At 46.5% G+C, this 14,585-nt stretch overlaps 1 protein-coding gene across 1 annotated transcript in view; it reads left to right on the plus strand.

Moving 5' to 3' along the window:
- LOC115206269 (forkhead box protein N1-like) overlaps nt 1-14,585 on the plus strand; it is a 28,775-nt gene that overhangs the window by 7,169 nt on the left and 7,021 nt on the right. Inside the window, exons 2-5 of the mRNA XM_029773035.1 lie at nt 907-1,072; nt 2,102-2,470; nt 2,813-2,920; nt 3,688-3,758. Coding sequence (XP_029628895.1) covers nt 935-1,072; nt 2,102-2,470; nt 2,813-2,920; nt 3,688-3,758 — 686 coding nt within the window. The 5' untranslated portion in view covers nt 907-934. The remainder of the gene's footprint in view (nt 1-906; nt 1,073-2,101; nt 2,471-2,812; nt 2,921-3,687; nt 3,759-14,585) is intronic.

Genomic DNA, 14,585 nt, shown 5'->3' on the forward strand with positions numbered 1-14,585 from the left:
AGCCTGCAGTACCATTAACTGTACACTAAAAGATCACATACTGTATAGCCCCTAGTCTGTTAACAATGACAACTCAAAGATGCACAGAAGACCACTGAGATGTTACACTGGGGTTAAATGCTGTAGCCTACCTGAAAGGCACATTCATACTATGAATGATCCAGACTATGAAAGATACAATAAGGATATGATGTAACGCATGGATGGCACTGGCAAGCGTCAACCACACACAGATTAATCATACAAGCCACTGTGCATACAGTACATGTCATGAACCTGTGAAAGCTAGGCATGACACATTTACAATTCCAAATAATATAGATAAAAACACAAGAAATGGGACTGTTACTCATAACACACATGTTCAACTACCCTGAGTGCACAAAACATGGACAAGAGCAACATGGAATGTTGCTCTTTCCATGACCAGGTAAATCCAGGTGAAAGCTATGATCCCTTTTTGATGTCAGCTGTTAAATACACTTCAATCAGTGTAGATGGTTAAAGAAGGATTTTTAAGCATTGGGACAATTGAAACATGGATGTGCAAGACAAAATACTTAAGTGCCTTTGAACAGTAGGTGCCAGGTGCACCAGTTTGAGTGTGTCAAGAACTGCAACGCTGCTGGGTTTTTCATGCTCAACAGTTTCCCATGTGTATCAAGAATGGTCCACCATCCAAAGGACATCCAGCCAACATGACACAACTGTGGGAAGCATTGGGGTTTACATGGGCCAGCAACCCTGTGGAGTGCTTTCGACACCTTGTATAGTCCATGCCCCGACAAATTGAGGCTGTTCTGAGGGCAAAAGGGGGTGCAACTCAATATTAGGAAGGTGTTCCTAATATGTATAACCTCAGTGTATACCACGCCCCAAACTCAAACACGTTTCTATTCTTCCCAGGTGCAGATTTCCTTATAGGCACATCATCATGTCTACAGAATCTCCCAGCTCCACGTGTACTCACAGTGCCAACAGGTCCCTGACAATGACGCCAGCCCCTCAGATCTCCTCCCTACGCACCTGTGAGCCTCCAGGGTCCTCCCTCCAGCAGATGGTGCACTCACAGGTACCAGAATCCACTGAAAACAGTTTATTTTACAGTTTCACCCAGAAATACTCCAGACGGAAACACTCCCTCCATTTTGATTCAGCCCAAAGCCATGCATGCTTTACCCATCTCATCTCCTTTCCTGCACCTGCATTAGGCTGCTGTTCTTCCAGAGGTAATTCCAGAATCCACATTGTGATCTTAGTGCATAAGCCCATAGCTGTTTGACTAACCAGACCTCGGTTCAAGTAGTATTTTTTGTTCCATTGGTTGCTTTTCATTGGTAATTTTCATTGTGACAGATAAAGTATTTGAAAGAAAATGAATACTATTTGAACCCAGGTCTGCTTGCAACATGGAGATTGTTTATGAATGAATCTAAAAGGATTTATAAACTGGGTGGTTTGAGCCCTGAATGCTGATTGGCTGACAGCTGTGGTATATCAGACCGTATACCACAGGTATCGTTGGTAACCAGTTTATAATAGCAGTAATACACCTCTGGGGTTTGTGATATATGGACAATATACCACGGCTAAGGGCTGCATCCAGGCACTCCGCGTTGCATTGTGCCTAAGAACAGACCTTAGCCGTGGTATATTGGCCATATACCACACATCCTCGGGCCTTATTGCTTAAGTAACCTATCTACTTATCACACACACAGGACCTTTTCAAGGACAAGATGCCTTGGAGGAAATGTGTTAAGTTTTATCCTGACATTAATCATGTTTCTCTTATTTTGGACTAATGAATTACCCACCCCTGGGGCAGCAATGTGCCAGTAAATACTGGAGATCTCTATCTATCAGGAGATGTAAATCTCCCCCCCCCCCCACCAAAACAGGCATGATGTGTTTAAACCCAAATGATATCTGCGTCCCAAATAGCACCCTATAGGATGTCATTTGTCACAATGCCAGGAGATAAAATGTATGTGTTTCTTGGCTATTTCCTTGCATTGTTTCATGATTGCAGATGCCAGCCAGGAGATTCTGGATGTTGCTAAATAACCAGCTAACAATTTGTATATTAATATCTCCTCAGTGTGATGAGAGCAGTGCTGTGTCATTTACCACTGCCCAGCGGGAGAGAGAAAGCGGCACCTACAGACAGAGAAATGCCGCTGCAGAGACCTGTAGGAGGCACAGCATTGATGGAGCCATGGCAACACAGAGTCAAAGGTCAAACTTAGGGTCAGTGTCAGCTGACCGCTTCCACCCCTACCGTCGTCAGTTCAGCAATGGTGGGGTTGCCATGGGTTGCCTGGCCCCTGGTCCCCCTGGGTCTCATCCCTTCATCTGTCTCAGAGAGGTGGAGGCTCCAGATAGCTTCACTGACACATACACATCTACCAGTGAGGAACAGACATGCTGGGATCCATACAACGGGAGTTTCCAAGCTTCCAGACTGATGGTATGATACAGTGATACTCATACTCTAAATGGCTATTCATTCATAGTACACGCTAACAGTAGTACCATACCCAAATGTACATGGCCATTGAGGAGAGCCCCACCCGTAAGCAGTTCCCCACAGACAGATCTCTCAATCATACCTACAGCTCCTATCCACACACACACACACACACACACACACACACACACACACACACACACACACACACACACACACACACACACACACACACACACACACACACACATCACAATGATACCAATGCTGTCAATGAGTTTCCTCAGATTTCATTACTTGTATAATACATTTATCTTCATTCATTCCCTTCATTCAACACAGCAGGGCTCCCAGCACTCTTACCCAGAACCACTGGCTGCACCCAAGGAACCTTCCTGCTTCCTGTCCCAAGGCCATGCCTCCTACAGCCCCCTAGTCCCACTGCAGCAGGTGAGTGGGCAGGACCAAAGTACAGGGGGAGGGGTTAACTTAAGGGGGAGGTTCTTAGAGGCGCTTAACTCAATAGGGTGGTTTTGGTAGGCTATAGAGCGCAATAGTAATGGTGTCTTTTTGTAGGCACTAACGGAGGGGGTTTTGTAGGGTTTTTGGATAAACGCAGAAAATAAGGTCTACGGTAACACGGGTTTAGGAGATCTTATAGTATATGTTTTGTTCTATGATATAATCTTAATCTGCTAACGTAAAAAATGTTGAATTTTGATGCATTTATGTTATCAAAACAAGCACACAAAGCACTTTAAGGCTTCATAATTCATAAATGTCCAGTTAACTGACTAATATTCTCTCAAAGAACAAAACTCATTTATATTTTTTAGGACTACAAACTGTTGGTTTGGGTGGGATTTTGGCGCTGTATAAGTTGGTAGACACAGAAACTACCTACGGTACTGCATATCTTTTCAAGGGTTAGTGCCACTCTGCCAAATAACTTGTCAAATACCTTGCCAAGGAAAATAACACTTTGCCAACAGGGCTTGGTTATATCATACCGTGAACTTGTAACAGGATAGGGTTTGCAGAACACAGCTGTGCGGTTTGGAAAACCTCACTGTGTACTGTTGCTAAAGTAATACAAGTTCTGCTGTAACAATGTGTGTATGTATGCGCGCACCCATGTGTGTTTGTGTTCTCTCTAGTTCTCACCAGGTGTGTTTTCTACCAGTGGAAAATCTAAAAGTTCTCAGTTCTCTCTCCAGTGCCTCTCCACTCCAACCCATCAGGACAGTAGCATGCAGTCCCTCTTCCCCAAGCCCATCTACTCATACAGGTGAACACGCTACTTCGATAGTCCATACATGTGCATAATCACAATCTATTACCAATCCATACAATCAGGTTTTGGAATTTGTTGTAACATTAATTATATATTTGTCACAACGGGTGGATGAGTAATCAGGAGAGGTAGAGTCAGGCGCAGGAGACGGATGATTCCGGGAATAAAGTTTAATAAAATATTCACACGGAAAAATATGCAAAGAACGAAGTGCAGGGTGTGCAAAAATAAAGGCACCACCCTTTAAAGAACGTTCACCAGGGACGCAGCCCAAAAACAACACAACGTAACTCCAAGAGGGGAAAAACACAGAACTTCAGAACAAACAAACAAACAACCCTGACAACGAACAATCCCGCACAAACCACAAACCTAACTAGCTAGCCTAAATACCCTTCCCCACTAACAATTAACACAAAACAGGTGCGTAACTAACCTAGGCCTAACTAACAGAACGTGAAACATAAATCGGTGGCAGCTAATAGGCCGGCGACGACGACCACCGAGCGCCGCCCGGGCGAGGAGGGGCGCCACCTTCCGTAGGTGTCGTGACAATATTAAAGACCTTATTTAATCAAGACCGTATTCAATCAAGACCTTATTTAATCAAGACCTTATTCAATCAAACCCATTTCTCAATATTAATTACTCTTCTTTCTCTGCATGTTTGAAATAATGTTTACAAGGTGAAACATAAATAATTTGAACTGTAAGCATGTCAGTTCTTTAATAACCCCCAAAACCAGTTTACCAGTTTAGATTGAAAGGGAACCAAAGTATATATATATATATATTCGGTGTTCAGCTATGATTTCAGTTAGTTTCTGCACATTTTGTACTCTGGTCCTCTGAGGACCAGATGGTATATATTTCAATAATGATTAAACCTAAACTCCTATCAAGTATCAATGTTGGATAATACAAATAAGTTGTTCACGGAGTGTTTTACCTCCTTTATCCCTCAGGCTTGCAGGTGTGAGGTGGATGGAGGGGGTGTGAGGTGTGAGTAGGATGGGGGGTGTGAGGTGTGAGGTGGATGGTGTGTGTGTGAGGTGGATGGAGGGGGTGTGAGGTGTGAGGTGGATGGGGTGTGTGTGAGGTGGATGGAGGGGCTGTGAGGTGTGAGGTGGATGGGGGGTTGTGAGGCGTGAGTTGTGAGGTGGATGGGGGGTGTGTGAGGCATGAGGTGGATGGGGTTTGTGTGAGTTGTGAGGTGGATGGAGGGGGTGAGGTGTGAAGTGGATGGGGGGTGTGTGAGGCATGAGGTGGATGGGGTGTGTGTGAGTTGTGAGGTGGATGGAGGGGGTGAGGTGTGAAGTGGATGGGGTGTGTGTGAGGTGTGAGGTGTGAAGTGGATGGGGTGTGTGTAAGGTGTGAGGTGGATGGGGTGTGTGTGAGTTGTGCAGCATGAGGTGTGAGGTGGATGTGGGGGTGTGAGGTGGATGTGGGGGTGTGAGATGGATGGGGGTTGTGATGTGTGAGGTGGATGGGGGGGTGTGGTGTGAGGTGGATGGGGGCTGTGTGAGGTTTGAGGTGGATGAGGGGTGTGTGTGTGTCACGGGCGTCGTATGAATTGGACCAAAATGCAGCGGGAATGTGAATGCTCATTATCTTCTTTATTAAACAAAAAAATGAACACTGAACAAAAAGACTGACGAAAACAGTCTTGTCAGGTGCAACAAACACTAAGCAGGAAACAACTACCCACAAATCCCATAGAAAAAACACCCGTACTAAATAGGACCTTCAATTAGAGGCAACGAGGAACAGCTGCCTCCAATTGAAGATCAAAACAATAAACTAGACATAGAAATAGAAAAAAATTGAAAATAGAACATAGAAATACAAAACATAGAACACAACCCAAAAACCCCGACAACACAAAAGAAACACACCCCTGCCACGTCCTGACCAAACTACAATAACAAACAACCTCTTTTACTGGTCAGGACGTGACAGTGTGAGATGTGAGGTGGATGGGGGGGTGTGAGGTGTGAGGTGGATGGAGGGGGGGTGTGAGGTGTGCGACGTGACGTGTGAGGTGGATGGGCGTGTGTGAGGTGTGAGATGGATGGGGGGGGTTGTGTGAGGTGTGCGATGTGAGATGGATGGAGGGGGTGTAATATTTTTTTTTTTTAATTTTAGCTTTATTTAACCTGGCCAAGATAAAGCAAAGCAGTTCACACATTCAGCAACACAGAGTTACACATGGAATAAACAAACATACAGTCAATAATACAATACAAAAAGTATATATACAGTGTGTGCAAATGAGGTAGGATAAGGGAGGTAAGGCAATAAATAGGCCTCAGTCAAATCAAATCAAAGTTTATTTGTCACGTGCGCTGAATAAAACAGTGAAATGCTTACTTACAGGCTCTAACCAATAGTGCAAAAAAGGTACTTGATAAACAATAGGTAGGTAAAGAAATAAAACAACAGTAAATTGACAGGCTATATACAGTAGCGAGGCTATAAAAGTAGCGAGGCTACATACAGACACCGGTTATTCAGGCTGATTGAGGTAGTATGTACATGTAGATATGGTTAAAGTGACTATGCATATATGATGAACATAGAGTAGCAGTAGCGTAAAAGAGGGGTTGGCGGGTGGGACTCAATGCAGATAGCCCGGTTAGCCAATGTGCGGGAGCACTGGTTGGTCGGCCCAATTGAGGTAGTATGTACATGAATGTATAGTTAAAGTGACTATGCATATATGATAAACAGAGAGTAGTAGCAGTGTAAAAAGAGGGGTCACACAATGCAAATAGTCCGGGTAGCCATTTGATTACCTGTTCAGGAGTCTTATGGCTTGGGGGTAAAAACTGTTGAGAAGTCTTTTTGTCCTAGACTTGGCACTCCGGTGCCGCTTGCCATGCGGTAGTAGAGAGAACAGTCTATGACTGGGGTGGCTGGGGTCTTTGACAATTTTTAGGGCCTTCCTCTGACACCGCCTGGTGTAGAGGTCCTGGATGGCAGGCAGTTTAGCCCCAGTGATGTACTGGGCCGTACGCACTACCCTCTGCCTTGTGGTCAGAGGCCGAGCAATTGCCGTACCAGGCAGTGATGCAACCAGTCAGGATGCTCTCGATGTTGCAGCTGTAGAACCTTTTAAGGATCTCAGGACCCATGCCAAATCTTTTTAGTTTTCTGAGGGGGAATAGGCTTTGTCATGCCCTCTTCACGACTGTCTTGGTGTGTTTTGACCATTGTAGTTTGTTGTTGATGTGGACACCAAGGAACTTGAAGCTCTAAGCCTGCTCCACTACAGCCCCGTCGATGAGAATGGGGGCGTGCTCGGTCCTCCTTTTCCTGTAGTCCACAATCATCTCCTTTGTCTTGGTTACGTTGAAGGATAGGTTGTTATTCTGGCACCACCAGGCCAGGTCTCTGACCTCCTCCCTATAGGCTGTCTCGTCGTTGTCGGTGATCAGGCCTACCACTGTTGTGTCGTCTGCAAACTTGATGGTGTTGGAGTCGTGCCTGGCCATGCAGTTGTGGGTGAACAGGGAGTACAGGAGGGGACTGAGCACGCACCCCTGTGGAGCTCCAGTGTTGAGGATCAGCGTGGCAGATGTGTTGCTACCTACCATCACCACCTGGGGGCGGCCCGTCAGGAAGTCCAGGATCCAGTTGCAGAGGGAGGTGTTTAGTCCCAGGATCCTTAGCTTAGTGATGAGCTTGTGTTGATTGCTGAGCTGTAGTCAATGAATAGCATTCTCACATAAGTGTTCCTTTTGTCCAGGTGGGAAAAGGCAGTGTGGAGTGCAATAGAGATTGCATCATCTGTGGATCTGTTTGGGCGGTATGCAAATTGGAGTGAGTCTAGGGTTACTGGGATAATGGAGTTGATGTGAGCCATTACCAACCTTTCAAAGCACTTCATGGCTACGGGCGTGAGTGCTACGGGTCTGTAGTCATTTAGGCAGGTTGCCTTTGTGTTCTTGGGTGGTCTGCTTGAAACATGTTGGTATTACCGACTCAATCAGCCCACACTCCACAAAATTGTTTTCCAATCAAGCGGCTCATGAGACCTTCTAGCTCTTGGGTATTCATGTCTTTGCTCAACAATCCTTAATTAATGATAATCCACTAAGACTTGTCTTCGGGCATTCACTTCCAAGATTGAATCAGAGCATGCAAAAACAATCATGCTAACTGTACAGGCTAAAGGTGTACGGAAACGCATTTCCAGCCTGAGGTTACCTTGGGACACCACAGACAGATTTCCTGAGGTGTCATCATCAGGTGATAAATTGAATGCATACAATGTGTAACCCTCTGCAAAATCATTTCTGTCAATAGGTAAAGAGAGCTCTTTTAGATGCCTCCCGGTAGCCAGGAATAGATTGTAAAAGTCTTGCACAGATATTTTAGCGGAGTATATCAGAATGTCATCAATATACACCACTACACCCTGCCCGTGCAGGTCCCTGAAAATCTCATCTACAAAGGCCTGGAAGACTGATGAAGCATTCATCAACCCGTACGGCATGACGAGGTACTCATAGTGCCTGAGGTGGTACTAAAAGCCGTCTCCACTCGTCTCCCTCCTGGATACGCACCAGCTTGTAAGCGCTCCTGAGATCCAATTTTGTGAAGAAGCGCGCCCCGTGCATTGACTCTATTGCACTGGCTATGAGAGGTAGCGGGTAACTGTACCTCACTGTGATCTGGTTGGCGGGCGACCCTGGTTGCACCCGGCTGGCGGGCGGCGATGGCCGCGCCCGGCTGGCGGGCAGCGATGGCTGCACCCGGCTGGCGGGTGACCCTGGTTGCGCTCGGCTGGCGGGCGTCCCTGGCTGCGCCCGGCTGGCGGGCGTCCCTGGCGGCTCCGGCGGCACTGACCCAGGATTCACCAGGCTGAGGAGACATGTAAGAGGCCTAGCCCTAGGCGCAGGCACAGGACTCACCGGGCTGGCGGCTCTGGACAGGCAGGCGGCTCTGGCGGCTCCTGACTGGCGGGCGGCTCTGGCGGCTCCTGACTGGCGGGCGGCTCTGGCGGCTCCTGACTGGCGGGCGGCTCTGGCGGATCCTGACTGGCGGGCGACTCTGGCGGATCCTGACTGGCGGGCGACTCTGGCGGCTCCTGACTGGCGGGCGACTCTGGCTGCTCCTGACTGGCGGGCGGCTCTGCCGGCTCCGGACTGGCGGGCGGCTCTGGCTGCGCCCGGCTGGTGGGCGTCCCTGGCGGCTCCAGCGGCACTGACCCAGGATTCACCAGGCTGAGGAGACATGTAAGAGGCCTGGCCCTAGGCGCAGGCACAGGACTCACCGGGCTGGCGGCTCTGACTGCTCCGGACAGGTGGGCGGCTCTGGCGGCTCCGGACAGGCGGGCGGCTCTGGCGGCTCAGGACAGGCGGGCGGCTCTGGTGGCTCCAGACTGGCAGGCAGCTCTGGCGGCTCCGGACTGGCGGGCAGCTCTGGCGGCTCTGGACTGGCGAGACCCACTGGAGGCCTAGTCCTAGGAGGCGGCACAAGACGGACCAGGATGGGGAGACCCACTGGAGGCCTGGTCCGTGGAGGAGGCACAGGCTTGACCAGGATGGGGAGACCCACTGGAGGCCTAGTCCTGGGAGGTGGCACAGGACGGACCAGCATAGGGAGACCCACTGGAGGCCTGGTCCGTGGAGACGGCACAGGAGAGACCAGGATGGGGAGACCCACTGGAGGCCTGGTCCGTGGAGGCGGCAAAGGAGAGACCAGGATGGGGAGACCCAAGGAGGCCTGGTCCGTGGAGCAGGCACAGGCCTGACCAGGATGGGGAGACCCACTGGAGGCCTGGTCCGTGGAAGCGGCACAGGATAGACCGGGTCCTGAAGACGCACTGGAGGTCTAGAGCGCACGGCCTGCACTACCCGTCCTGGCTCGATGCCCAATCTCCCCCGGCAGATGTTAGGAGCTGGAATGTAACGCACCGGGCTCTCCACGCGTACTGGGGACACCGTGCGCTTTACTGCATAACACGGTGCCTGACCAGTACTACGTTGCCTCCTGTAAGCACGGGGAGTTGGCTCAGGTCTACGGCCTGACTCCGCCAATCTCCCCGGCTGCCTCATGTCTGCTGCGCTCCCTTTCCTCATACCAGCGCCTCTCAGCTATCGCCGCCTCGATCTCCCACTGTGGGCGGTGATACTCCCCAGCTTGAGCCCATGGTCCACCTTCGTCCAGTAATTCCTCCCATCTCCAGGAATCCTGAACGATCCTCTCCATTTTCTCCAAAGTCCATGAGTCCATACTATTCTCCTTCTCCTGCTGCCTCTCCTTCCTCCGCTGCTTGGTCCGTTTTTGGTGGGTAATTCTGTAACGGCTGTCGGGAGAGAGAGTAGACCAAGGCGCAGCGGAGTTAGTGTTCATCATGATATTAATTTAATAAAGAACACTACACAAAACAAAACGAGAAAACTGACAGCCAAACAGTCCAGTCAGGTGCAAAACACTCAACAGAAACAATTACCCACAAAACCCAAAGGAAAAACATGCTCCTTATGTGTGACTCCCAATCAGCAACAACGAACTTCAGCTGTGCCTGATTGGGAGCCACACACGGCCCAAAACAAAGAAATACAAAAAACCTAGAAAACGAACATAGAACGCCCACCCAATGTAACACCCTGGCCTAACCAAAATAAAGAACAAAACCCCCTCTCTATGGCCAGGGCGTTACAAATACTAATAATATATTAGATATGTAGAGAGGTTTTGGTGGGTCTAAAGTGGAGTTTTAAAATCGTTTTACCATAAGTAAATTAAATGTTTTCGTTCTGATCCGTTTTAAGCCCAACCAGAATGTTTCCATACTATGTACCTGCTTACAGGTACATAGTGTGGCTTGTCATAGTTAACAGTGACTACATCACCATCCTTTCCCTCTATATGAACTGTTCTCAGGAGTGGCACATAACTTTCTCCTACCCTTTGATAGGATATGATGTTGGTATACACAAATATGTTGTAAAACCCTGCATGTATATCCACAGGGAATGGAAATAATTTATCTCTCACATATGTCCATTTATTGGAACTCATCCCCAACATGTAGGCTAAATTACCACTGGTCTTTATACCCCCATCAGCATCCCCTGAGATTTGTACACATTTATGAATAGGGTTGTAGTTCAAGAGTTTTTCCATATTGTTCAGGGTTAGGAGTTTGTTCAACTCTGAGATGATCCTCTCTACAGTTCTATAGAACCCTTTTTTAATCTTTATAAGTTTTTGGGGTTCCGATATCCTTTTGCAATAAAAATCACGGTCCTTATCCTTGATATTATACCAACTATGGGGATATGTAATCTCGCTGAGACCTACTTCCCAGGCCTCTGATAACTCTATAGGCTTTGGAAATTGGTTGTATAATTCGAACTTTGCTTATTCATATATATATATGCGCAGACGCATTACTGGGGAGAGTCAGGTAGAATCAATTGTGCTCCATGATGCACTCCTGTGTACACTCAAATGATGGTGTTTTTATCATGCATGAGGGTTTAAGTTAGCCCCTGCTGCCTCCACCACATCGTGCTCTAATACCCAACTGTTGAACCCAGTTTTTCCAACGGACCAACACCCATTTTTTACCCTTTTCTCTCTTTTGATCCAGAATCTCCTCCACATGAAAGACTTTGTCTTTACCCATCTGTACCTCTGTAGTTCCTTCTCATAAAAGGAACCCTCTATAAGCTCCCCATCATAATCTTTTAACTTGTAGACAGGGGGTATACGTCGTAGACATTCGGTAACTGTGAACAACTCATCGCTGTAACCTTGCTCATATTTTTTGTCGAAAACACCCCTCAACTTGGATATATGTACCAAGTCCAACACTATGAATTTAAAATTTAAAAAAATCTTACGGCGAAGGGGGAACAAACCATACAGATTTTTAAAAACTTGAAAAGAGTTTTCAGAAGAGACCTCTGAGGGCTTCATCCGTATACTCGTATGGTAGCTGGAGTTGTAACCCTTTACTAAATCTTGAACTATATCCATATATCTATGGCTGTTGTGAGCCGTAAAGTATTTCCACATCCTCTCCTTCAAAGTTCTGTTAAAGCGTTCAACAACTGAAGCTTTCAAATCCGAACCTGTAGCAAAATGTACGATATTGTGCTTCTTCAGTACTATTAAAAAATTCTTTACCGCCGTCAGTCCGCACATTCTTGGGGACTCCTCCTTCCTTCAAGATAGAGTCAAAGGCCCTGGTCACCTCTGCCCCACTCTTATTTTTTAAGACCCTTACAAATGCTATTTTAGAGAAAATATCTATAACCGTTAGCATGTAGCGATTTCCATCATTATTATCTGCAAGGGCCTGCATGTCACATAGATCCGCCTGAAACTGGGACAAGGGATGAGTAGAAAAAGCTCTATTTCGTGGAAATTGTTTTGGCACAGGTTTATGCAGAGTGTAAGCATCCTGCTCTGCTAGCCATTCATTCACTTGAGCAGCGCCTGACCGGCTACCTGTTTCTTCAGCTATAGCTCTCTGGAACCTCTCCTTCCCTCCACAAGATCCTGGGTTAGAGGGGGTATAATACATGTTTTTCAACATCTACTCTGCCATCCTTCTTGCCTCTCTGATGTACAATAACATTAATGAGCCCCTTTCAAATAATGAGAACATTTCATTTTCATTTTTCATTTTTATTTTTGCAAACATGAAGTATTACGTATACAGACAATTCAGGATACTTAGCAGGATATTAGTACCCGTTTTCTCAACGACCCATGCATGCAACACCTTGTATACTTGGTTTACATTTACAGGCTTGTATCGCTGAATTTTTAAAACACACACATCCGTTATATAAGTATATAAACAACAAATATGATACATCTTATAATTAAATGGTGTTTCAAACAAATAAACTAAAACCTTAGACAAGGGTGTTTCTAGTTCTTCAGAATCATCCACTAGATGGGATACCAGTTGTGTCCATTCTAGACTCTCCCCTGTATGTCTTACATGGTTCATGATTTGCTCCATTTTTAGCACACGCTCTGCATTAGCCCATGTATTGTGGGTTGTGTAGAACGATACATTGTTCACTTTATTTTCAATAATTTGCTGCATAACATTTGTAAGTTCTCTCAAAATGAAAAATGTATTTATTCTCTCTAACATCATATGCATATAGTCACCCATTGCTTTACATCTAAATAAAAAATAATCCACCCAGTTTCCCTCCATCAAAATGCATACAAATTGAATCCCAAATGTTACTAATAAACTTTTCCAAACAAGTCAAACAACGTTTATAATCAAACCTTAGGTACCCTAATACGTAAATAAACGATAACATTTAAGACGGAGAATCATTATTGTCTTTACCGGAGAAAAATACCAAAGAACGCGCTCTCATTCACGAGCTTGGAAACACTACAGCCAAAATGGAAGCCACCTAGAAAAACTACAATTTCTGGCTAATTTTTTCAAAAACCAGCCTGAAACTCTTTCTAAAGACTGTTGACATCTAGTGGAAGCCCTAGGAACTGCAATCTGGGAGGACTTCGCCTTATAATAAAAGTGACAGCCATTGAAAATAGTGGTAGGCTGATTTTTCTTTTATGTTTGTCCTCGGTGTTTCGCCTGCCATATCAGTTCTGTTATACTCACAGACATGATTGTAACAGTTTTAGAAACTTTAGAGTGGTTTCTATTCAATTCTACCAATTATATGCATATCCTAGCTTCTGGGCCAGAGTAACAGGCAGTTTACTTTGGGCACGCTTTTCCTCCGGACGTGAAAATACTGCCCCCTACCAAAGAGAGGTTAACACAGTATCCAAAGAAGGGCCAGATGTATACAGAATGGTGTCATTTGCGTAGAGGCGGATCAGAGAATCGCCAGCAGCAAGAGTGACATCATTGATGTATACAGAGAAGAGAGTCGGCCTGAGAATTGAACCCTGTGGCACCCCCATAGAGACTGCCAGAGGTCAGGACAACAGGCCCTCTAATTTGACACACTGAACTCTATCAGATAAGTAGTTGGTGAACCAGGAGAGGCAGTCATTTGAGAAACCAAGGCTGTTGAGTCTGCCGATAAGAATGTGGTGATTCAAATCAAATCAAATTTTTTTACATAGCCCTTCTTACATCAGCTGATATCTCAAAGTGCTGTACAGAAACCCAGCCTATAACCCCAAACAGCAAGCAATGCAGGTGTAGAAGCACGGTGGCTAGGAAAAACTCCCTAGAAAGGCCAAAACCTAGGAAGAAACCTAGAGATGAAACAGGCTATGAGGGGTGGCCAGTCCTCTTCTGGCTGTGCCGGGTGGAGATTATAACAGAACATGGCCAAGATGTTCAAATGTTCATAAATGACCAGCATGGTCAAATAATAATAATCACAGTTGTTGAGGGTGCAACAAGTCAGCACCTCAAGAGTAAATGTCAGTTGGCTTTTCATAGCCGATCATTGAGAGTATCTCTACCGCTCCTGCTGTCTCTAGAGAGTTGAAAACAGCAGGTCTGGGACAGGTAGCACGTCCGGTGAACAGGTCAGGGTTCCATAGCCGCAGGCAGAACAGTTGAAACTGGAGCAGCAGCATGGCCAGGTGGTCAGGTCAGGTAGTCCTGAGGCATGGTCCTAGGGCTCAGGTCCTCCAAGAGAGAGAAAGAAAGAAAGAAAGAGTGAATTAGAGAGAGCATACTTAAATTCACACAGGACACCGGATAAGACAGGAGAAATACTCCAGATATAACAGACTGACCCTTGCCCCCCGACACATAAACTACTGCAGCATAAATACTGGAGGCTGAGACAGGAGGGGTCAGGAGACACTGTGGCCCCATCCGACGATATCCCCGGA

The sequence above is a fragment of the Salmo trutta genome, chromosome 13 (assembly GCF_901001165.1).
Source record: "Salmo trutta chromosome 13, fSalTru1.1, whole genome shotgun sequence".
Lineage (NCBI taxonomy): Eukaryota > Metazoa > Chordata > Actinopteri > Salmoniformes > Salmonidae > Salmo > Salmo trutta.